The 25,716-nt window shown below is 42.3% G+C and overlaps 1 protein-coding gene across 2 annotated transcripts in view; it reads right to left on the reverse strand.

Moving 5' to 3' along the window:
* The window catches only part of COL8A2 (collagen type VIII alpha 2 chain), a 34,376-nt gene that overhangs the window by 4,746 nt on the left and 3,914 nt on the right, over positions 1-25,716 (reverse strand). Inside the window, exons 2-3 of one of the 2 annotated variants that reach the window (XM_074305125.1) lie at positions 14,756-14,801; positions 802-1,046 (exon numbers count right to left, since the gene is read on the reverse strand). In XM_074305125.1, the coding sequence (XP_074161226.1) occupies positions 802-982 (181 nt within the window). In that variant the 5' untranslated portion in view covers positions 983-1,046; positions 14,756-14,801. The remainder of the gene's footprint in view (positions 1-801; positions 1,047-14,755; positions 14,802-25,716) is intronic. The other variant, XM_074305126.1, reaches the window with a different exon arrangement.

A 25,716-nucleotide genomic window follows, 5' to 3' on the forward strand; every position in this document is an offset into this window, starting at 1 on the left:
AGTAGGGGGGAGGGGAGCAGCTACACATCCATAACTTGAGACACAGTCTCTTCATGCCCTTGTGCTCAGACTCCTAGCAGGAACCCTCAGACTAAAGCCTGGGGGCTGGAGCTCCTTCAGTGGGAGGAAACTGACCCAGTCACTCAAGGCTGCCCACCAGAACTCAACCTCGGGCTTTGGCCATTCTCCTAGAGGGGTGGGAACCAAGGACTGCAGGTACACAGGAGACATATGAGGACAAGCCTCCGCCCGCATCCCTACTAGAGAAAGGGGTAAGATGAGAAAGCCCCCATGATGTCAGAGTCTCCGCCCCTTTTGCCCCTGGAATAAAAGTGTCAGCTAGGAAGGGCCAATTCCAGAAAGACAGTGACAGAGACGAAGCAATTGGCAGACACGGTGGAGATGCCGACGCAGGCCAAGAGAAGTAGCGAGCAGCAGGAGCTGTCTCCTCTGACTGGCTCTGGACGCAAGCTGAAGTCCTCACAAGCCCTGAATGTTTTTCTTATCCCAGTTCTCTGGCCGGGCAGAGAAAAAGGAGGAATAACAAACAGAGAAGAGACACCGGGCTAGGAGAAGTGGGAGGAGCAGGGTATGGAGATGTAGACGTTGGGGGGGAGACGAAATGAGCGAAGAAGCAGGGCGGAGGAAGATGGAAAAGAGGAGGGAAAGGAGGGGCGGAGCGAAGGAGGGAGGAGAGGGCTGGAGAAGGGGGGGTCACGGGAAAGACCGGGGGAGGCGGGGCGGGGCTCAGGGAGGGGTGGGCCCAAGGACTGGGCGGGGTTGGGCTGAGGTAGCGCTTACCCAGGTATTGGCCCTTGCCCTCCCGGAAGGGGGGCCCGGCTGGTCCTTTCACTATGGGCTGCACGTACTTCACTTGCGCGTAGCCTCCCCCACCGGCCCCTCCTCCGGCTGCGGCCCGCAACCCGGTCAGCAGCAGCAACAACAGCAGCCGCAGAGAAGGGGGCGAGGGCCCCGGCGGCATGGCGGCTCTCGCTCCGTTTGGGCTCTAGCTCCGGCTCAAGCTCTGGTTCTAAAGGCGATTCGCTCTGTGGGGAGGGACGGCAGAAACTCAGCATGATCTCGGGCACCCGAGGGCTTTAGAGGAGAGATGAGACTCTAGGGGATCACTGTGGGAAGGGGAAGGAGGGGACCAGCAGGATCATTAGCGGGAGATCATCGGGGTCACTATGGGGACCTGAAAGCAGGCTCACTATTAGGGGAGCAGCCGAATAACTAGCGGGAAATCAGCAGGGTCATTATCTGGGGAATATCAGGATCATTCTTGGAAGGTGATAGGTCACTATTGGAGGTCACATTATTGGGAGTGTGATCACTATATTGGGAGAGGGAGTAGGATTGGGGAGGCTCTAAGAAAAATCTTAAAGAAAGGGAGAGTAGGAGGAGGACTAGAGAAAGGAGGACAAAAAGAAAGAGGGCATATTCTTCAAACACTGTAGGCCAGTGAATCCTAGAACACATATTTAAAGGGGAATTCATAAAAGCTTTCATAATAGGTAGAATTTATTAGAATGCCTTAAGATTGCAAAGCGTTTAATATGTCATTTCATTTAATCCTTACAACAAGCCTTGGAGGTAGGTGTTATGCTCATTTTACAGAAGAGGAAAGTGCCAGGATTACACAACTGGCAAGTTGCGCCAAGGACTGCAGGTATATAGGGGACATATGAGGACAGGCTTCAGCCCGCATCCCTGCTAGAGAAAGGGGTAAGATGAGAAACCCCCATGACGTCAGTCTCTGCCCTTTTTGCCACTGGAATAAAACAGTGTCAGCTAGGAAGTATCAGCTAGCATTTCCATAACACTATTTTGCAAATATTTAATTATATACTCATAACTCTGGGAAGTAGGTACTCATAATCTTCATTTTACAGATAAGGAAACTGAGGCAGACAGAGGTTAAGTGATCAAACAGCTAATAAGAATGAGATTAGATTTGAAATAAGGTCTTCTTTAAATCCAGGTCTCAGTCTACTTTGCCACGGGAGTATAAAACCATATTAGGGAAATTCAATCCACAACAGTTTGCCTAGCTTTCAGGAAACAATGTGACAAAGATTCTCTTGTTTGTAAGACAGAGACCTGGGCTAGATGATAGATAATATAGTTAGGTGAACTCACAAAAAGTCAACATCAGTTTAAAGGGAAGTCTAACCAAATGCCCTCCCCTTATTGTCATAAAACAGTTTAACTAATTTTTATCAATGATTTGAATGAAGATAGAAGTGATATGCTTGTCAAATGGAGAAGATGACAAGAAGCTTGAAGAGATAGATGACAAGAATCTAGAATCACCAAAAAATCTCAGGCTAGAACAATGGACCAATTATACACACACAGATTATATATATATATATATATATATATACATATATATTATATATATATATAATATGTATATGTATATATATGTATATATATGTATATATATATATATATATATATACATATACATACACACACACACATATATGACATTTGGCAGGCCTAATTGTAAAGTCCTGCTCTCAATTTCCAAAAATAAGATGGGAAAAGTTAGGCAACAGTTTGTGGGGAAAATGGGAGATTTTGTGTATTATAAACACAATATGAGTCAACAATGTGATAAAGGAATCGAAAAATCTAATGGTCCCTTGGCTAGACTATAATTAGAGAGAGTGACAAATAGAGTCAGTTCCCTTCCACAGAGGAAGATGGAGCCCTCAGCAATGTCTACTTTATTCTAGAAGTCCCCAGCTCCCCAGGTTTGAGGGAGGCAGTTGAGGGTAATGAAAGTGATGAATGATCTTACTATATACTTTGCCCTGTTAACCATATCTGGGGAATTGCTTTTACTTATGAGCACCATATTTTGGGGAAAACCTGGAAAACTCGGAGCATGTCCAAAGATAATAACCAGGATGAAAAGGCTGAAGTACATGCTTAATAAAGATCTATAAAAGAAATATAGAAAGCTAGTAAAGATGAACCTAGTCACTATTGGAGGGATAATGATAAATGGATATACTAATTCATTAGTTATATAAGTTTTTGGTTTCAGAATTTCTTAACATGCAAAAATTATTGAGGACCCCAAAGAAATATTAATTGGTTGTAATTATTGATATTTACTATATTTAAAATTAAAACAAATTTTAATTTGTTACTAATTCAATTTAAAATAAATTAGTAAACCCATTAATATGAGCATAAATTATATTTTTAATTAAAAACTTATTTTTCAAACCAAAAACTTTAGTAAGAAGACTGGTATTGTTAAATATATTTTTGCAAATCTCTTTAATGTCTGGCTTAACAGAAAACAGCTGGATTTTCCTATCTGCTCTACATTCAATCTGTCATGATATATTGTTTTGGTTGAAATGTATGAAAAATATTTTGCCTCACACAGATATGTGGTTGGCAAAGGAAGGAACTATTTTAATAAGCAAGTAACACCTAAGTATTACAATAAAAATAGCTTTCATGGACCACCTGAAAGAATCTTGGGAATTCCAGTGTGTCAAAAGAGAATTGATATACTAATGCATTGTTGTTGGAATTGTAAATTGGTCCAATCATTTAAAAAAGCAATTTGGAATTATGCTAAGAATTTTAAATGCCTATATTTGTTTGGCCTAGAGATCCCACTGCTAGAAATATACCCTAAAGTAATAAATGACAAAAATAAAGGTTCCAAATACACTAAAATATTTATAGACTCCCTTTTACCAGTACCATCACAGATTATAAAAAAACACATAATGTAATACTGACTGTAAGAAATCAAGATGATGAATTATAGAGAAGCAGGAGAAAAGCTAGGATTGATGCAGAATGAAATAAGCAAAACTAGAGAAACAATATATACAGTATCTATAAGAATGTAAACTGGATGACTAACCACAAGTCATTGAAACTGAATGCTGTTAAATTATAAAAACTAAGCTTGTTCCCAAAGAAGAGAAATAAGAGGGCATCTTCTTCTGCTTCTTTGCAAAGGTAGAAAACTGTTTGTAGAACACTACATAGGTGTGTGTTTTTTTAATATGTTAGTTTTGCTGAACTATTTTTTTTTCTCTTTTCTTTTTATTCTTTGTTATAAAACAGCTTAGGAAAAGCTAGAAATTTCAAGTCCTTCCTCTGACATATACAAGCTGTATGATTCAGAGCAAGTCTCTCAATGCTCCCTACAATTCTTTGAGATTGGAAGCTATGGAAATGGTCAGCCTCAATTAGTAGGAGTTTTCTTATCTGGGTACTCCCAATACCAAGGAAAGATCCGTTCTCTGTCCCTGGAGGAGGAAGGATCCATTGGGAAAGCAGGTGAGATCAAACAACAGCTATCAACAACAATTTTTTATAAAAAAGGAACTTGGGATGTTTAGCTTGGAAAAAGGAAGATAGGGGCAACTTCATGGCTACTATCAAGAATTTGAAGAGTTGGGATGTGAAATTTGTTATCCTTGGTCCAAGGTGGGGTGCTCAGATTCGGGATTTCCTAAAATAAAGATTCCTTATCAGAGGAGCTCTCCCCAGGAAAGCTTCAAGGAGTGTGATCCTTCCTTCTGGGAACTCTTCCAAGTTGAAGCTGGATGACCACATGTTCAGCCCTTTGTAGAAGAGCCAGGCCATCTTCCAGCTCGATTCAGTGAATCTATTTGGCCAACTGGAGAAGGGGGCAGGACCATCGATCATACAGCATACAAAGAGAGACCTGAGTCCAAATCCTGCCCCTAACTTTAGGTGTGTGATATATCAAGTCACTTTACATCTCTCAGTCCTAATTTCCTCTTCTGTAAAGTGGAGACAGTTTTGCCTTTGTGACCCTAGCCCTTAGGACAGTCCTTATCACGGTCCAGCTGCTTAATACGTGCTTGGTTTGTGGGTGATGATAATGAAAACGATAGTAAGACTTGCATCAATCAACATGTTGTTCTGAGGCTTAAATGAGGTGATCCATGTAAAGCACTTTGCAAATATTAGAAGGTTTTAATAATATCATCTGATGTCATAGAGGAACTGGAGTTAGAAGTTCTTTGGTTCAAGTCTTGCCTCTTACACAAGGTTTTATGATCCTGGGCAAACCCCTTAACCTCAGAGTGCTCCAGGCACTCTGAGTTGGTGATGGTCTGGTTCTGCCATGGAGGATAGGTGTTCATCATTGGTAGATCTGAATTTATCCCTTGGGAGCTCCTTATACCAATGCAACCCATAGATCTGGTCGAAAACATTATATTGTCCCTTTAAGTGGGGCTGATGTAGAGGAAAAATTGGAGAGGAGAAGAATCAGAGAATAAGGGAATAGTAGATGTTAGAAACTCTTATCCAATGCCCTTCATTTTTAAGAGGAGAAAACTGAGGCTCAGAAAAGGAGAAAGACAGGGTCAGTTAGTATAGGAGCAAAAATGGGAGATTTGGGAAGGGAAGACTGGAGCATGGGATTTGGGGGAGGCTGAGGGGACTGTGAGGGGGGAGAGAGAAAAGCTTGGGGCCTGAGCCATGACTGTGGGTTGAACCAGGTAAGACAAATACAGGAAGTGCTGATTCAGGGGGTTTGGGAGGAGTCCACACTGTATTGTGACAGCTGTAAACCCTTAAAGGAGATTTTTTTTTTTTTTTTTTTTTTACCCTTTCACCAAATCCCTGTGAAATAGAGTTTCATCCAAGTCAGCGATTCTGCAGTAAAAGCCTGGCTGGAGCCAGAAAACAGCCAGAATTGTCTTGAGCCAGAGCCCTCTCTGCTTTCCTGCCCATGGAAGGGCCAAATAGCAGACCAAGATGGTGCAGTTTGCCCCTATCTGTCTCCCTCTAGACATTTTTTCCTGGACTATCTTTCGCCTCCCTTTCTATTCCTAGCACTTAGCAGGATGCCTGGCACATAGTAGGCTTTTAATAAATGTTTATTGATTGACTGACTGGCTATACTGAAGGGTAGAGGAAATAGTAATTTTTATGACACTTTCAGGTCCATTAATTCATCATATGCCTTTTTAACTGCTCAGGGGAAAGAATTGAAGATCTTTCCCCTTCAGACACCCTCCTGAAATACCTGACCAGAAAGGTTAGAATATTAAATTCAGGCTCAGAACCTAGAGGGACCTTGGAAATCATCAAGTCCAATGCTTAAACTCAGACTCAGGGGAAGAAACTTGCCAAGCCAGACAGACAATAACTGTCAGAAATGGGATCTAAACTCAGGCCTTCTGCTTTAGATCCTAGACTTTATCATCTAACGAGTCAGCAAGAAGGAGCCCCAACTTCTAGTTTCTCCTTCACTCTGCCTCATTTTCACTATGCTTTAGGGCCCAGTATATCAAGGAAGTATCCAGAAGCACAGGATCAACTAGGAAAAAAACATGAGACTCCTGCTCTCTCTAAGGATGCTTAACTCCTAGAATTCACTCTTTCCAAGATGTGTGTTCCTGTCTCCAAACACTAGTCTAGTCAGAGCTTGGGGCCCTTCCAGAATCTCTAGGATCCTCCTCTCTACCCCTCCCCTCAAGATAACATAGTCAAGATCAATCCCCACCTTACAATGGAAATGTCCAGAATCTTCCCAGGTTCTCTCTCTCTGCCCTAATTCTAGCTTAGAGAAGGAATTGGTTAAATTTCACCAGGGCCGGGGTATCACAAGGAGATAGGAAGAGGAGAACCCAGTACAACTGGAAAGGACAAATAGGCCATGCTTCTCACTCTCCCTTATCCCAGCCTCCCTTTGTCACCTGCTCCATTGAGTAGTATCATGCTTCTCATGTCAGAAAATTCATCCTGATATTTCACTGAACACATTTCTAGTTCTCTAATTGACCCAAGATGGGGGTAGTGGCAGTGGATGGTATAAAATACTTGGGATCCTAGGTTCTTCCGAAGGAAGTTTGCTTCTTTACTCACTGTTCAGCATTCCCACTTCATTGTGGCCCATAGTCTCTGCTCCCAGAAACCTTCCCCCACCCCACAACTAAGGGGCCTCCACTGAAGTACACCCAGATGCACTCCATGCCTCCTCCTTTTCCCTCCTCCCCATCATGGCCCCAGATCTCCCAGACCCAAAAGAGTGTGGGGAGCCCGGCTGCCTTCGAGGTGCATAGCTCGGTCAGCCCCAGGGCTTGGCCAAACCACAGGTATTTTATGAGACATTTCCTGTTATGAAGATATTTCTGTGGGGATTCTTGCTGCTCTGTTCTGTTACTGCCCCCCACCTTCATACTCCCCGCCCCCATTGCTTTGTCTTTGCCACAGTTGGTCTATGTCTACTCCTGGGTCTAATTGTCTCTTGGGCAATTTTATCAAGGACCTCCCTTGGACTTATAGATCAGAAAGAAACTAAGTTTCTAGGCCTTACCCTCTGATTCCTACCTTTTCAGTTGCAGGGGATGAGAGGGTTGGGGGTTGGGGGGGTGGGCTAACAAGGTAAGTATGTGAGGCTGGGAAGGGAGCTGATGGAATCAGAAGTATGGAATCATGTATATGTAGGCAGCCAAATCCTTAGCTCCTTCTGCAGAAAGAAAAACCAGAGCAAGGAAGCTGATAGTCCTGCTTTCTATGCTTTAGGCAGAGCACATCTGCAGAATTGTGGGTATCTCTGGGGTCAAAATTTAGGAAGAACATTGACAAGCTGGAGCATGTCCAGAATGGTGAGGGAATTTAAAACAACCATAGCTTATGAAGCAAAATGGAATGAGAATATTTGACTTGGAGAAGAGAAGCTTTCGGGGAAATACAATTGCTGACTTCAATTATATGAAGGTCTGTTATGTGGAAGAGATATATTAGTCTTGTTCTGTTTAACCTCAAAGGGCAAAACTAGGAACACTCGGGAAGAGTGGGGTACAATGTTAAAAGAAACTAATTTTCATATAAGGAAGAATGTACTAACAATATATTTTTTGGGGAAAGACTGCCTATCTGACAGAAACTACTGAAAGTAGCTTGGCAAAAAATAGGTTCATGCAAACATCTTAAACCATATAGATTCTAAAATGATAGTCAACTAAAATATAAAGGGTTACATCATTAAAAAAAATCTAAGTGGATAAAGGATACCTTTTGCAACTATGGCTAGGGGAAGAATTTTAACCGAAGTCACAAAAGTTAAACTAATATCTATTTGAATTTTTAAAAAACCAACTGTCACATGAACAAAATCAGCATAGGTAAAATAAGAAGGAAAAATGATGATTGGTAAAACGCTTTATATTATTTAATGTCTGGTATCCAAGATATATAAGGAATTAATTCAATGTATAAAGACCAAGAGTTATTCCTCAATGCATAAGTGGTCAAAAGATATTAAAGTTCTTTTTAAAAAAAAAAAACTGCATACATCAGACTTACTGCTATAAACATATTAATAAGAGAAATGAAACATAAAACAAATTGACAAATAATGAATGTTGGAGGGGCTGTGAGAAAGCAGGCACATTATACAGTGCTGAAGGGGCTTGAATTGATCTAGTAATTCTGCAAAACCATTAGGAATTATACCTCCCTTCCTCCAAAAAGTGAATACTTCCCATCAATCAGAACTGTCCAACCAAGGATGTGGAGGAATAAGCTCTTACTGCTAGTTACATATCTTAAAAAGGTCAAAGACTGAAAGAAAAGTCTCATGTAAACAAAATATATTCACAGCAGTACTTGTTAGCATGTCAAAAAACTAGAAATAAAGAGAATGCTAGTAGATCAGTGGTTAGGGAAATTGTGTACCTGAATAAAATATAGTATTATTGAGCCATAATAATATGAGAAACTCAAGAGAAACATGGGAAGATATTGATACAGGGTAAATTTAAACAGAATCAGAAACAATATGACTACAAAAAACTAAACAAGACGTTAAGCTGAATGATATGTAATTATAATAATCAAGATTGGGCTTAGAAGAGATAAGAAAATACCCTTTTCTCTTTTCACTAGAGAGGTAGGGGATTGCATGTATGAAATATTTCCTATGCTGTCAGGCATAGTTGAGTGATTAGGTTTTTCTGGTTTGTTTTTTGTTTTAAAAGGGATAGTTCACTGGGTATGGAAGCAGGATACGGGTAAGAAATGTGAGGCAGCTTAGTGTAGTGGCTAGGGTGTTGGACTTGAAGTCAGAAAGATCTGAATGCAAATACTGTCTCAGGAACTTACTAGCAGAATAAGTGATTCAACTCCTCTCAGGCTTGGTTTTGTTCTCCTTTAAAACTGGAATAGTATCTATTTCACAAAGATGCTGTAGATATCAGATAATATACAGAAAGTGCTTTGCAAAGTATATACCAGATGACAGAAAACTGGTAATATAAGAACAGAAATTTTTAATACGAAATGTGATATGGACTGCCACTCCCTTAAATAATTCTAGTAATGTCAGGGTTTCTGTAATGTTCTTACATTCCTACTTCTAAGATATTTACTCTATGTTCCTACTCATCCACCTAGGGATTTTAATTTGTAAGACGCCTAAATCAAGCTGGAAGTTCTCTTCCATTGAGATTCATGAAATGAAGGGCAAAACAGCCAGAATGAAGTAGTTTTTTCTTGCTGGGACTGCCAGGGACCCCTGGTATCTCATGACCAGGCCTTGCTATCTCATACTGTCTCCTCCCCTCCTCTTAAAATATAAACTTTTTCATGGGTCTCTTTGGTTGGAAATCCACCAGACATTCCCCAGGGTGATAGGTTTGCTCCCTGGCTATCTCAAAGATGTTTTATTCCTTAGCTTAGGATTTTTACTTCAGAACTTGGCAGTGTGTGTGTGTGTGTGTGTGTGTGTGTGTGTGTGTGTGTGTGTGTGTGTGTGTGTTTTAGCCACTATCATTATTGTGGGGAAAAACAAAAGGCATCAAAATTAAAACCAAAACAACCTCCAATCAGAACTGTCCCACCAAGGATGCGGAGTAATATCATTGAAGATATTCAAGGAGATGCTGATTGATTCTCTGTCAAAGATGATATGGAGGGGTCATACTCTTCGTACCCAAAGCCTGGGAGCTTGGGTTCCTCTCCAGGATCCTCCTTCTACCTCCAAGAAAAATAGGCTTTAAATTCCCAGAAGGGACATCTCCAATAGACACCCCATGACTGAAATTAGGTCCCCTTTCTTCCACCCTCTAGTAGTTTTTTTGTGTTGTGGACCCTCAGAATGATTTAAGTGTATAATAATCTACATTGGATTATAAAGGAAACCAATAATATTGCGTGTCCCAAAAGTCTTAGTGCAGTTCAGACTCTTTAATAGCCTTGTAACAATTGCATTGAAATGCAAGTACCAAAAGATTTTTTTTTTCCTTAAAATTTACAGAACCCAGGTTTAAGAACCCAAGCTTGAAGCCCTGGCCTGGAAGTCTGGATCCAGACTTGGCTACTAATTTGCTGTGTAAACTTGGAAAAAACATTTTCCACTTTTCTGAACTTGTGTCCCCTTCTATACAGAGGGGTGAAGGAGCAGTTGGATTAGCTAATCTCTAAAGTCCCTTCTTGATATGACATTCTATAATCTACTGCTGCCTGTCCCCATCACCCATCACTCTAAGGTGAGTCTCTAAGCAAGGTGTGGGCAGTACTGAGTCTCCTGACTACTGTCAGAATATCTCAAGGATTATCATCTACTGCTCCTCAGTTTATGAACTGGATTAAGGTCCCAGGTCTGGCTTTCTGTTATTTTTTTCTCTGTAACCAGCTTGAACTCAACCAAAGTGCCACTGGATTTTTTGATCTCTCCTTCCCCTCCCCTTCAAGGACTTTAATCAAAGGTTCATCAAGTAAGGAATAAATCAGAGGCAGACTCTAATAATGAACTATCAGGAGGTCTACAGGCAACTTGAACACCCCTGACTTCTCTTCTTTCCCAGTCCAGTCCCCTGACTTTCAAAGAAGATCCTTGTAATGGAAAATTTCTGAGGTGATCTGAGCCATGCTTCTGCCACTAGGTAGAACAGCCCATAATGAAAGATTCTATGGCCTCCCTACTTCACCTGCCCCAATGTCATACATAGCTGTCTCATTGCCATTACATTCTTTTCCAAAGATTAGGAAATTCTCCCTTCTGATCAACCTTAAACTCTCTTGCTCCATCCCTTTCAGCTATTAGTTCTTTGTCTTATCCCTGAACTAGGGGACAGGAGATCTAGTCTCAGATGCACCACTTTCCTAGTCCTAAGCAAGTCAATTCTCCCCTTTTTGAGCCACAGCTTTTCCGTATGTAAATTTAAAATAATGTAATGTAGAGAGCATCTTTTTGAGGGTCAAATGATCAAAAGAGAGTGTATGTGAAAGTATGAGAGTGAGAACAAGGCATTTTGCATTCCAGATAGTTTGAAGTTGTGACTCTCTGTGTGTGACTGTCCCTGGAGGTTCTACACTTCCCCACCTCCTCCTTACTTCTACAACTTGGTTTCTTATGAAATAACGAGGAGGCTTAGTATAGTAGAAATAGGGAAAGACTTGGGAGTCTTTGTCTCTTGGTCCAACTTTATTTCCCTCTCTCCCAGCTCTGGCTGCCTCCACATTAAGATGAGATTTTTAGAAGTAGTAGCCTGGAAAAAAATATTTACATCAAATATCTCTGAGAAGATATATGAAAGAAGTAACACAAATATGTAACCAAAATCCCTATAAATGATCAAAAATATGAACAAAAGTTGCCCCCCAAATTTATAAACTTTAAACATCACATAAAAGTTCAAATAACAAGATGAGAGAAATGAAAGTCCAACTAACTCTTAAGAATTTACCTCATGCCCAGCAAATTGGCAAAGATAACAAAAGTCACTTGAATTAATCCAACCATTTTGGAAAGCAATTTGAGATTATACTAAAAAGTAACTAAAATGGCCATTCCTTATATCTATAGATGCTATATGTATTCATGTCCCCTTGAAGGCCAAAGACAGAAAGATCCCATATAATCAGACTTGATTGCTCTTTTGTTGGTTTGATCTCCCCCCCCCCCGCCCCAGGCTGGGGTTAAGTGACTTGCCCAGGGTCACACAGCTAGGAAGTATTAAGTGTCTGAGATCACATTTGAACTCGGGTCCTCCTGAATTCAAGGCTGGTGCTCTATCCACTGCGCCACCTAGCTGCCCCCTGTTGGTTTGATTTTATGAACTGTTTTCCCTCTTTTTCCTTCTTTGTTGAAGGTTCAATTGGAAGGAATGGCATAAGGATGAATATGACACAAAACATTTTAAATAGAAATTAATTTTAAAAATAAGAGTGCTAGCTCGGTTTTAAAGTCCCTTTTAGTTTTGAAGTTAGACAAAGCTATTGGGAGCATTTAGGTGGTCCAAGGGTTAGAGCACTAGTCATGGAGTCAGTCCAATACAGTCTTAGACACCATCTGTGTGATCTTGGGTAAATCACTTAAACTTTATGGCTTAAAAAAAAATGAATTTAGACAAACCTACTGCAAAAACAAGAACCAAATGCCACTTTTAGGGCATATTATTAGCTGCATTGCCCTGGCCAAGACACTTACTTACCCCTTATATGATTCAAATATCTTCCTAGTCTTTTTCCTAAGTCATGTTCTTTAATAAGGAAATTATCCTTTCTATTGATATAGAGCTTTAGGATTTGAAAAGTATTTTTCACCCATCATTTCATTTGAGCCTTGTGAATTAGGTGCTATCATTATTCTCATTTCACAAAGGAGGAAGATGAGGCACTGAAGAAGTTAAACATTTTTGGTAGGGCACTGTAGCTAGACACTATCTGGCCTGGAATTTGAATTTAGATCTTCCTGACCACGAATCCAACATTCTAGGCATTATCATCCCAATGTTACAAGCTACAGAGTTTAGGATTAGCTAGTATCAAAAATATGTGAATTCATCAAAGACATTTAAAAAGTGCTATTTCTTCCCATTTTCACCCTAAGCTCCTTGCCTACCTAACCTAGCTCCAGGCCTGGGTCAGGAAAATACTTTGTTAAGCTATAAAGCTCAGTACAAATATAAGGGATTATTGTTATTATTGCTGTTATTCATTCCAGGAAAGTCTAGCCTAGAGGCAAAAAGGATACGGGAGGTAAATACCTATGGTCCCTCCCAACCAAAGTATTTCATCATTTCTATTTTCAAGACATTGCTCAAATGCTGCCTCTTCCTCCTGCTAAAAGTCCTCCCTGAATATTGAGATCCATACTAATCATTCTATTCTTGAATTCCTGGAACATTTATCCTAAGTATTGAGACCCCTCAGAGGTCCCTAATTATTTCATAAGTCTTATTTGCCCTACAAAAGCAGAAATGAGGGGCTCTCCCTGTTCTCTAGGTTGATGGCATATCCTAGTCTACCTCAGCCATGGGTGGAGAGTTAAGATAAGTGGGATTTCATGCCTCTTTTCAGCTGGGCCTTAAGAAATGATGTGAGGCCTCTGGCTGAACCAAATCTAGAAGCTTAGTCCATCCCACATATAGTTAAGAATGGGGCCCCTTTAGGGCCCTTGTTCAAAGGATATGTAAATAAAATTATTGCTTTTCTGCAATCTGCCCCTTGGAGAAGGATGCTCCTACTACCAACTCTGGAGAGACTTCAAATAGATTCTTTCTTTCCAGCTCTTCCTTATCTCCAGCTCCATCTCTCCACTCCATGACACATTTCCCCCCACCCCAAAGTTTTTGGGCTCTCCCCTCCCTCCGAGACCTAATAGTTCCCAGACTTCCAATCTACAGTAAAATTTTAGAAACAATGTATCTGGATAAGCAAGGAACAACGAAGAGGAATTCTTGGGCAACAATGTATCTGGACAGACTCCTAACAGCAGGCGGTACATAGATGCTGTCAGGGCCTTTGAGAAGCATCCAGCCTTGCAAGGAACAAGAGAAAGGAGAAAAATCTGTAGATTTTTCGTTCCCCTCAGCTCTCAGTACTCTCCAAGAGCATTTATATTTATTCATGACTTTGGACGAGCACCATTTCAGGAGAAAAAAAAAAGGAAAAAACTAAGAAGAAACAGCCAAGCAGGAGCTGGGGGAGAGAGAAGTAGCCTCTAGTAGGTTCAGGGTGCAGGTCTGGGGTCGGCAGAAGATGCATTAGGGGAGAACTTGAACTGAGTTGGCCGGAAGGGGGCAGTCCAGGGCCAGAGGTGGGGAGAAACCACCTGCCAAATGCTCCTTTGGGAGGGAGCGCCCAAGCCTTCCTGTCTCTCGGGGACCCGCGACCTCCCCCGGAGGCAGGAGCCTCTGCGCAGGCTGCTGAGGGGTCTGGTTTCCAAGGCTGGGATCAGTCTCCGAGGTGGGGCAGTAGCTTGGAGGAGCGGCCTTTTGCACTTACATCTTCCCTCCTCCCCCAAAAAACCAAACCCCAAACAAAAGCAGCCCCGGAACCGAGAGAGGCTTTGCGGGATCTGGAATACGGGCTCTAGCTCCTCTCTGCAACCGGCTTGGGATCCCAGGCCCCGGACTCGGGGAACCCAGAAGGAAGCCAGCCCCAGGAAGAGCCGAGCCGAGGCGAGCCGAGCCGAGGGGACCCAGTGCCAAGGGGGCGGTTGGGAAATAGTTTACAAATGAGAAAAAGCTGCTTCCGAGTTGGGTTTCCATTCAAACCGCCGTCAACAGTGAGGGGGCGGGGGCGCCGCGGAGCGCCGAGCCAGCGCCTGCGTCCTGCGGCTCGCCAGCCAGTCCTCGGGCGGAGCGCAGAGTGGTCACCGGGAGACCCAGCACGCCGTGCTGCGGGAGGGAGCGTGGTTAGACTGCGGGGAGTACAGGCCTCTGTACCGGATAGAGGGCCGTGACCATGGAGAAGTGAGGCAAGACTAGCTCGTACCTACCTTTGAATTGGGGCCCTCCTAGCAGAGGTGTCACCGCTCCTGGGCCCTGAGAACAGAGGAAGGCAGAAAGGGGAATGAGGACAGAGCGATAGGGGGATTCTGCCTTCCAGTTCCAACACCTCAAAACAGAGCAAAGCTTCCCCCTTTCCCCAGAAGCTTCCTTCCTCCACATCCCAACCACTGAAGCTCAGAAGTAGGGATAGCCTGGAGATTCTAGGAGTCTCTAGAAACTTAAACGGGGGAGACATCTCTACTTCCTTACCACCAGTTTTAAAGTTACTTCAGAGATCTATGACTTTTCTCTCTAGAAGGAAAGTCTTTTCCTCCCACTCGAACCCTTCCAAAAATCCAGATCGAATCCAAGATTTTGGAGGGGGTGGGTGGGTAGTCTTCCCCTGCAGGGAGTCTCAGCCAGGACTTTGCCACTCTCTCCCCAGCCCTGCATCTGTTCACATGGAAACTCTGACGGTTCCATTCCCCTAGTCACTGGCTGCCAGAAGCCCTCAACAGCCTGGGCCCACAGCTCTGTGGGTTTGTTCCGGAACGGTGAGGCTGCTCCCCACCCGTCCCCAGAAACTTTCTTCTACTCCACCTTCCACCCTTCCCTTCCTCTCCCCTCCCTGAAAACTGTGGAGCAGCCAATACCCCCCCACACCCCATCACCCCACGCTGTCTGTTCCCTAAGCCTGGAATGCCCTTCCCACTCCTTTCAATTCAAATCCACATACATTTATTAAGCAGCTACCAAGTCACTAAAAAGACTCAAAAGAAAAAGTTCTCTGCCCTTACAGTCTTTATTCTACTAGACTGTTGACATTTAACCCATTCTCTAAAAACCCAATTCAGATGCCACTTCTAGGAAGTCTTTCCCTGCTTGGACTGCACCCAAAACTTTGCTTTGAAACTAAATCCCCTATCAGGTAATACTGTATGTCAAAGACCTGAATTTCCCCTACTGGACTGTCAACTCCATGAGGGCAGGGATGATAGTTTACCTAAACTTGGTATCTCCCTTAGTACCAACCACAAACACAGTGCCAATCACACTGTAATAACTTAGTGAGGAGGAGGAGGAGGAGGAGGAGGAGGAGGAGAAAAATTAACATCGAGGGGCAAAATGGAAGAGTGGATAAGGTCCCAGAATCACAAGTGCTTCAGAAAAGAGATTTTTTCCACTGAGTATTCAACACTGATGAGATTGTAGGTTCAATTAAAAAAAAAAAAAAGGCATCTGAAGTTTAAATAGCCAAAGTTTGCAAAGTGCTTCTCTCATTTGAACTTCACTGACTCCCTATAAATTAGATATTATTGTCAGCATTCTATAAATGAATAAACTGAGGCCCAGAAAGATTGTGGCTTGTCCACAGAGGTAGTCAAGAAAGGATTTGAATCAAAGTCTTTCTGATTCTAAATCCATTACTCTATCCAGTGCTTGTTAGTTCTTGTTGACTGAAACTGAATTGACTTCACTCCAACCATCTCTTATCCCTTACCAACCTTCCCAGTTCCCTTTAGCCCCAATACTGTAGACTGCTGCCAAATATTTTTGCTAGAGCAATAATAGGGCTAAGTGCTAAGTTTAAGGATTGAGAAGTGGAAGGAAAGACAAAGGAGGGGAGAGAGAGCATAGTCCACAAAATTCTGTCTCAGAAAATTCACTGAGAATTCTGGTTCTGCAAAGAATGTTCCCTCTCTCAGCTTAAATCCTAAGCAGGAGACGCATCTTAGGGCCCAACTCCAGGTGGGCATTAGTGCAGATTTTTTGTCCCTTTGGGGCATGAAGAAAATATGGGCAACCTGAAAATATTAAGGACAGTGGTTCTCAGAGACCTGAGGTCTTCCTGGGGCCTCTCTGATTCTGGCATCATTTTCTTTTATGGGAACCAGGAAGATGACTACCTAACATGCTGAGGGGAGAATTATGAATTTACTGTCTGGTCTACTCTTTCCTCTTTCTCTCAATGCTTCTCTAACCCACATCATCCCAGATTTTCAGATTAAATACCTCTCCAATGAAAGCCACAGAGACTTTAGGGAACCCTCATCTAGAGCCTAGGGTTGGGGAGTCCTGGGGACAACAATTTAGAGGAGCACCAGCAGTTGAGCAGTCCTTAACAGCTTTCACAGATAGGTTTCCCCAAGTGTGAAATGTGATGGTGCTGGTGGGAAAGGAAAGTAGCACTTAATTTAGTGGGCAGCTAGGTGACACAATGGGCCTGGAGTCAGGAGGACTCTTCTTCCTGTGTTCAAATCTACCCCAGATACTAACTAGCTGTGTGTCCTTGGGAAAGTCACTTAATTCTGTTTGCCTCAGTTTTCTCATTTGTAAAATGAACTGGAGAAGGAAATGGCAAACCATTCCATTGTCTTTGCCAGAAAAAAACTCAAATGGGTCAAGAAGAGTCAGACACAACTAAAAAACAACAGATCAAATGGGATAACTTGTAAAAATACTTCATAAGTCTTAAAGAACCATGTCAATGCTAGCTATTATTACTCCAGGCAGCTAAGTGGGGAATGTTTGATTTGGAGTAAGGAAGCCTTGAATTTGAATCCTACATACAAGCTATTTATTGTTGTTGTTACTGTCTGTATACTTGGCTGGGTTCTATTGCCTGGATCTGTTTGCATGTGTTTTGCCTGTGTCTCAGGGTTTGTGAATATCTTTGGGCAGAAGTCAGGTGAGTTCAAGTCCATTTTGGATGTACCCTAGTGTGGAAGCCTGAATAAAACACTTAACATCTTAGGATCCCAGGGCCTCTCTAAGATTACATGTGGCAAAGAAAAGGTTGACCCGAAGTGAGAGAGCCTGGGAGCTCGCTCCCAGATGAAATCACAGATTTGGCAAAATCGTCATAACCGTCAGTGTGAATCTCTCAGTCAGTATCTGTGTGTGTGTTGGTCTGACATTCTTTCTGACTGAATGTTCACAGCATGTGGCTCCCTTTTGGGCAATGGAAAGAAGTTTCAGGGGCTGGGATGGGATGGAGGCCTCCCCCCTCCAGTCCCGTGAGCATATATACTGGCTGCCTGCCAGTTGATCAGTCGTCCAGTTAACATGGGATATAGAGGTGAGTGAGTGACCTCTTGAAGGACCTAGCTCACCCTGATCTGGATAGAATGGGAGTGGACTGCAGGAGAAGTGAGGAGTATCTAGAGCTCTGGTCTCCTTCCCATCCCTGAGGCCCTATTCCAGAGCTCAGTAGTTGCTTCAGTCCCAAGACCACAAGCATTTCCTGCACTAGCATTTCCTGATCTGGGCTACAAGAGTCCCAGTGGGACTCCCATTTCCAGCCCAGGAGGCCCAGGGCACTGATTGAGATACCTCACTAGCACCCTCCCTCTTGCTATACAGGCAACAGGCATCTCTTCAGCACTGCAGGCTGGCCACAATGGAGAGCATTGTTCTCAGCCTGACTCCTTTAACCTGGGTTGGGGGAGGGATGAGGGCAAGGTGGGGCAGGGAGAAGTTTCTTTTTTCCTTCATTCCAAGTCCACTCCTGGATCAGGAGGGGACCACACCCTTTGCCCCCTAGTCATCCAGTAAGTCCCAACTGAACAGAAGTCTTCTTGTGGAAGGATTCTCCCTGATCCTTACTGCACTCCTGGGTTTTTTCTCCTCAGATCTCCCTCTGAACAATCCATCAAAGTGTTTGAGAAATGAGGATGAATAACTATCAGGTAGCCTACAAAGTGGAGTGGTGAGGGCATTGGCTTTGAGGTCAGAAAAGATCCTGCCTTAGACACTAATCTGTAACTCTTGGCAAGCCAGAATATTTGAGATCTTAAGTTGGAAGTGTTCTCAGAGGCCATTATAGAGGAGGAAACTGAAGCCCAAGGAAGTCATTTGCCTAAGATCACACAGGTAGTAGTAATAGAGCCTGAACTTGAATCCAAATCTTCACTGAACCAATATTTATTAAGTACCTACTTCATATAGGCTACTGTACTCCTTAGCTGAATGAGACACAAACTTGAGATTCAACATGGTCCCTGACTTCAGTGAGCTTAAATTTAGAAGTTTCCCTTCTTTTTAGTTAATATCCTCTCCCAAACTTATTTTCCCCTCCTCAAACTCCCTTTTCCAGGATCATTTCTTCTCAAAAGTAAAGAAATAGCTCCCTCCCCCAACTTCCCTGATAGAATAGTCTCTCCATCCTTAATACATGAATTTAGGAGGATGATAAAGGAAGAAAAGGAGATGGTACTGAGATCTCACTTCCCCTTCTGATCTCAGGGCTCCAGCCTTACCATTATTCTATCTCCCCTTCTCAACTCCCTTCCCCCTCTTTACCCCCAACTCAAGCTCAGGAGGCCACTTGGGGACATTCCCACTGCATTCCCGCAGTAAGTCGCCTGGATTTGCTGTGCTCCAGGAAATATGAAAAGAATGTTTTACATGAGCCCAAGTCTCCTGAACTGGCCTTGCTCCAAGTGCCCACGCGAGGCTGTTTAGCCTGGGGCCTCCCTTCCACTCAAGCCAATGCAAATCTATGACCTGGTGAGGAAACCCTCCCCACAACTAGGGCTAGCTTCACCTGCTCAGACACCTTAAGGGGAGGGCTGGAGGCTGGATGGCTTTCAGAAACAAGAAGCTGCTACAATGGCAGGAGAGGCAGGAGGAAGCAGAGGAGGGAAGGAGAGGGAAGCTGGAAAATCTTCCCTGAAATTTTTTTTACATGGAAGGAACCTCCACGTCCTTATTAGGGTGGAATCCCCTTGCAACAGAAACTGAGCAGTCTCCATATACTCCTCCCCAGAGGGACAAAGGCCCATCAGAAAGAGGTCAGTGAATGACTTCATTCAGACCAGGACTGGGGCTGTCTATTCTGTTTTGGGAGTTCTCTCCAGCAGTCTTAAACTATTTCATGTCAACCTGTTCCCTTAAAGGAGTGAAATATTAATTTTATTCCCTGTATATACTTCTCTCCCAGAGACCCAGGACTATCCTTTCATTCTGTGTGGGAGGACAAAAGTGCTTCTCCACACACATACACACACTCTTGACAATCTCAAGTGCCTCGAACCAGCAATTCTGAGCTGAGAGCCTATAATCTATAATCACCAATGGGAGTCCATGTGAACTAACCTGAAAAAGTCATCTCTCCCATCTCCTTGGCCCTAGACTAAACACACTTCCTTGACCATCCCTCCCTGCCCTATCTCCTTTATCTGAATAGTGTGTCAGACTTGGGTCAAGATCTAAGTTCAAATCTCGTCTCCAGTATTTACTATCTAGATGACCCTGGATAAGTTATTTAGCTGAGTTAACCTCAGTTTTCTCATCTCTTAAATTTATATAATAATAAAACCTGCTTCACAGAATTGATGTGAGAATAAAATGAAATATTTTATGTAAATCACTTTTCAAATCTTAAAGCATCATCACAATAATAAGTTATCATAACATTCCCAGAGCCCCTGGGACCTTCTTCCATTTTTGCTGTCACATCCTCTTTCTACTCCCAAGAAAAGGAACCCCTAGCCTCCTGGCTTTGTCCTTTTTCCTAAAGCCCTGTCCTTGAAGCTCACCTAAGTCTCAGAGCTCCCTCAGAGCTGAGGTATTTGAGACCTCAGTCCCTCCTTCCTCCTAGAATCCCATAATCTTAAAATATGTAGAAGGGATTCTTGGCTAGATGTAAGTTGAACTAGATAGCCTGTGAGGTTTCTTCTAGCTCTGAAATTTTTGTTATTCAACTCAATTGAACCTAGTTCAGCTCTTACCTGAAGCTGAATCCTTTCAATAATATACAGGACAAATGATGCTGCAGACTTACTGTAGACCTGCAGTGCTGGGAAACTCATCATTCTTCCAAAGCAACTCATTGCATGTTAGCAGTAATTCTTAGAAAATTTCCCCTTACATTGAGCTAAAATATACCACTCTGGCACAATCCTCATTGGTCCTAGTTCTGACCTGTTTTGGGTGGGGTAGAAATAGCTACTCCTTCCACTTGAGAACAGGTTAGATACTTGGAGACAGTTGTGATGTTCCTTGATGTCTCCCTACCTTCCATTTGGATACATATCTCCGAGATCTAATCACTAGAAGAAGAAACACAGGAATCTTAGATTTAGAGCTGAAAGGACCATTTTATTCAAGCTCTGATTTTACCAATGAGGAAACTGAGATCCAGAGAAATTAAGTCAATTTCTCACAGATAGTAAATGGCAGAGATGGGATTCGAATCCAGATCCTTTGACTCCAAATCATTGATTCATTGCACTATATTGCCTCTCATGAAGGAGAAGGGGATGATAACAGGAAGTAGTGGGGGGTATGAACGGGAGATATGGAGAACAGCTGAGAAGTGGGCAGATGGCAAGAACTTGATTCTATTCACCTAATTCAAGTCTTTGGGTCATTCCTTCCCCACTTTGAGTGTTTTCTCAGAAATGACTTCCATTTTTCAGCATCATTGGATTGGGTGACCTCTAAGGATGATTCTAACTCAACTCTGGATTGATGACCTTATGGTCTTGTTCTTGTCCTTTTCTTTCTTCTTTCCATCATCTCTTCTTCCCCACCACCATAACCCCCTTGTCTCCTTCCCCTGCTTAAATTTCCTTTCCCTTATAGTGATAGGCCCCTCATCAAATGACCTCCTCAGGTGAGCCAGCTACTGGTTAGGACAAGAAGCTGGGAACTTGAGATCAGAAACAAAGGGAGTGGTGGTGGGGGGTGATATGTGTGTGAGCATATAGATACATATATGTAACACCCAAAATATAAATTCTATATCTACGTACACATATACATACATGCACACAGACATATATACACGTGTATAAACATACACAAATATATACATGTAGACATATAGACATGTGTATACATGCATACATATATACCCAAAAGTCATCTGTAGAACGAGAGATGAGATGATCTTGAAGGGTTTGGGAGAAGAGGTGGGAAGGAAGGAAACAGAGAAGAAGCACTGGAAATAAAGTCTAGAGAGCTAGATGCTAATTGGATACTTAACTGTCATAGAATCATACATTTAAATCTGGAAGGGCTTAGTGGCTAATTGAGTTGAAATCTCTCATTTTACAGATGAGAAACTTAGACACAAAGGATTAAGTTACTTGTCCACAGTCACAGAGCTGACATGTAGGTGGGAATGGGTACCATGAATCACTACCTCAAGGCTATGAGTACTTCCTCCGTTAAACACAATTCATTCCATCCTCCTCGGTCCTAGAGAATTCTGGACCCTCTATACAAATTCATTACATAGGAGATGGCCAATGTGCCCAAGGCCTTCTCTGGAACCTTTCCATATTCTATGGGTGCCCCTGTAGTACTCAAGCTTCTGACCTGACTCCATAGACCACCCACCTTTCATTATTACTGCATTATCATCCCCTCATAAGTGAGAGTTAGGCTACTCTCAAATCAGTTAGCCCCCTCTGGAATATCTACTGAATTGTTACTCTATATTACTGTATACTCTATATTGTTACTCTCTGTAGCCACTATCTATACTCCCAGGGGTTCTCAAACCACATTCGGCCCGCTGAGGAGGTTTATGCAGCCCCCAGGGTCCTGGCAAATGGGCTGAGGGGGAGACAGAGTGTGAGCTTTTGTTTTTACTATAGTCTGGCCCTCCCCCAGTCTGAGGGACAGTGAACTGGCCCCTATTTAAAAAGTTTGAGGACTATTGTGTCTATGCGCTATATTCTATATAGCCACATTGTTATTCTATAGTTAATTACTTTGGCATTATTACATTGTATATAGTTATTATCTAACTATATCTTGTTGCTAAACATTGTTGCTCTTTTACACTAATAGCAGTCTTATTGGGCTACAATTTTATCTAACACTTCTCTCTGCCTTCCAAAATGTGATTTTATAAGTAAAACAGGGAATTTCCTGTGAGAAAATTTTCTCCACTATATGTAATTGGGCAGCTAAGTGTCAGTGGATAAAAGTCTGGGCTGGGAGTCAGGAAGTCCTGAGTTCAAATCCAGCCTCAGACTCACACTACCCAATAATCCTTGGTAAGTCACTTAATCTTGTTAAGACAAACCTTGTTTGCCTCAGTTTCCTCATGTGCAAAAGGAACCGAAGAAGGAAATGGCAAACAATTCTATTATCTTTGCCAAGAAAACCCCAAATAAGGTCACAAAGAATAGGACATGACTAAAATGGCTGAACAACAAAAGCACAACAAATTTAGTTGGACAACTGTTCTAAGTTGTAGTCTTCAAGAACTGACTAAGGTTAATAAAAGGTGGAATGATATTCTCAGGGTCACATAGACGCCAGATTTGAACTCAGGCAGACCACAATCTTGGCCCCCCATACACTTTGCCATGCTGTCTATTTATATTCTATTCCATGAAGGATTCGAGTTAAATTATCTTTTGGAGAAAAGAAAAGAATTGGAGTCCAAACTTGTAGAGAACTCTTGATAAGGAAGCTCCCTCAACAAAATACCTACAGTGCAATCTGGAGAATTGCCAGTGGGCCCCTAAGAAGTCAAGTTACTTTCTCTGAGTCACATAGTCCTTACATATCAAAGGAAGGACTTCAACCCAGCTCTTCCTGAAGGAAGATATAATTCCTTTTGAGGGAAACAAAACCAGAAATAAATCAGTCTCTGCCTCAGGTAGCTGATATAATACATGGTTACTACTACTAGAACACATTATCTTTTACATCATTACCACCTGGGTACATTATTCTTCTACCAATTTTGGATTCCATTATTATTAATTATATACATTGGAGTCTGGGTCCGGGAAATGAAAAGTTCTAGATATATAGTCCCTGGATATCTCATATCTATTCCTTCTTTCTATTCACAAAGCCAATACAGTAGTTCAGGCTCTTATATGAAATGGCCTCCTACTTGGTCTCTCTGCCTCCAGCCTCTCTCCTCTCTAATCCATTCTTTAAACTGTGAATGAATAAATGAGTGAATAAGTGAATACAGATGCCAAAGTAAACTTCCTAATTACTTTAAGTCTAACCATGTCTCCGACTCAGAAACATTTAATGACTTCCCATTGTCAACAGGATAAAATAGACACTCATGATTGTAGCATTCAAAACCCTTTACAATATGGTACCAATGTACTTCTTGTATTTTATTTCATAATACCCCCCTCTTGCCTGGCCTTGAGTACCTTACACTAGGACCAAACTGCACTAATAGCTGTTTCCAGATCAAATCCAGTGTTCTACTTTTTTGATGCTTTTGCACATGCTAGATTCTAAAACTTGCAAAATGCTAAGTCCTTCTATTTACCTGCTAATATTTCCTTCTTTTATGGAACAACATGCCTTCTCTATAGAACCTCCCCAGGTTATCCTGCTAGAAGCTATCTCTTCTTTAGAGTTTGAAAGGGACCTCAACATCCATACAATTCAACATGTAATTGAATCTATAATATCCATATGAAGGGATCTGTCAGCTTCCACCTAAACACCTCTAGGAATCGGAAGCTTACTATTTCCAGACACAGCATAATTCACTTTGTGAGTCCTCTGATTCTTATAGCAAGCCTCTCCAGCTCTCTGAACCTTTGTGATTCCGACTTTCATTAAGTCATTTGTTTGTATTGCATTCCCTGCCTATATTATGAGCACTTTAAAGACAGAAACCGGACATATATGAGATTTTGTTTTTACTTTTTATAACTCAAAAAAAAAAAAAAAAAAAAAAAAAAAAAAAGGATGAACCTAATAAGTTTGCTGAAGTGAATTGAATTGAGTTGTATGTTATAAGTCTAAATTGGTGATACTGGTTTTCTGGGTTCTCCCATCTCCCTCCCTTGCTCTTCTGTCCAATATATTTGCTCTAGAAAAGAATAGAACATCATCCAGGTTCTTATGGGGGAAAGCACTATCCCTCATTGACACCCCATCTCACTTCTACCCCGATCAGTGACAAAGTCTGGAGGTGCTGAGTAAAGAAGACAGTGGGTTGTGGTAGAGGCTTTTCAAACTTTTGAGGACAGAGGACCCCAGAAGAAATCCAGGAAGTACTACCTATACCAAAGGGCTGGCTCACCCACTCTCTCTCCTCCCTTCTTTTTCCTCCCAACCCCTGCCCTCTCCCTCCCTCCCTTCCTTCCCCCCCTCTGTCTCTGTCTCTCTATTTCTGTCTCTGTCTGTCTCTCTGTGTGTATGAATCTTTCTCCCTCTGTTTTTCTTCCTGTCTCTCTCTTTTTTTCTCTCTGTATGTCTGTCTCTGTCTCTGTCTCTGTCTCTGTCTCTCTGTCTCTCTGTCTCTCTCTCTCTCTCTGTGTCTCTGTCTCTGTCTGTCTCTGTCTCTGTCTGTCTCTGTCTCTGTCTCTGTCTCTCTCTCTCTCTCACACACACACACACACACACACACACACACACACACACACACACACACACAATTTCTTTCTGTCCTTCTATATCTCTGTCTCCTATACTCCTTTCCCATTGCCTCTCTATCCCTTCTTCTGATCTGAGCCTCTGTCCTTGTCCCCATTTATCTCTCCTCTTGTCTCTTTTTCCCAGTTTCTCTGAACTTCTATTTCTCTGTTCCAGTCTGTTTCTTTCTGTCTCCAATATAAAAAGTATTTGTTAAGTACCTAACTATATATAAATCACTATGTTTCCTACATCCTTCCCTTTGTCTCTGTCTCTCTTTTTCTATTCCTCTGCTTCCTATCCCTAGATCCCATTTTCTATCTGGCTCTCTTCCTGTCTCCTGTATCCCTGTGCCTCAGTTCCATTCTCATTTCCTGAAACTCTTTCTTTATGTCTCTATAATCCTTCTCCTCTTTTAAGTTCTCTATCTCTTCTGCTCATCTGTCTACCTCCCTTTCCCTCTACTTCCATTATATTATCCCTAACCCTCTATTTTGTTCTTTTTGAGAGACAGAGAGAGGAGAAGAGAAGGGGGGAGGATAAGGAGGAAGGAGATGAAGAGAAAAAGAAGGAAGAATAAGGAGGAGGAGGAGAAAGAAGAAGATGG

Source organism: Sminthopsis crassicaudata, chromosome 3 (assembly GCF_048593235.1).
Source record: "Sminthopsis crassicaudata isolate SCR6 chromosome 3, ASM4859323v1, whole genome shotgun sequence".
Classification (NCBI taxonomy): Eukaryota; Metazoa; Chordata; class Mammalia; order Dasyuromorphia; family Dasyuridae; genus Sminthopsis; species Sminthopsis crassicaudata.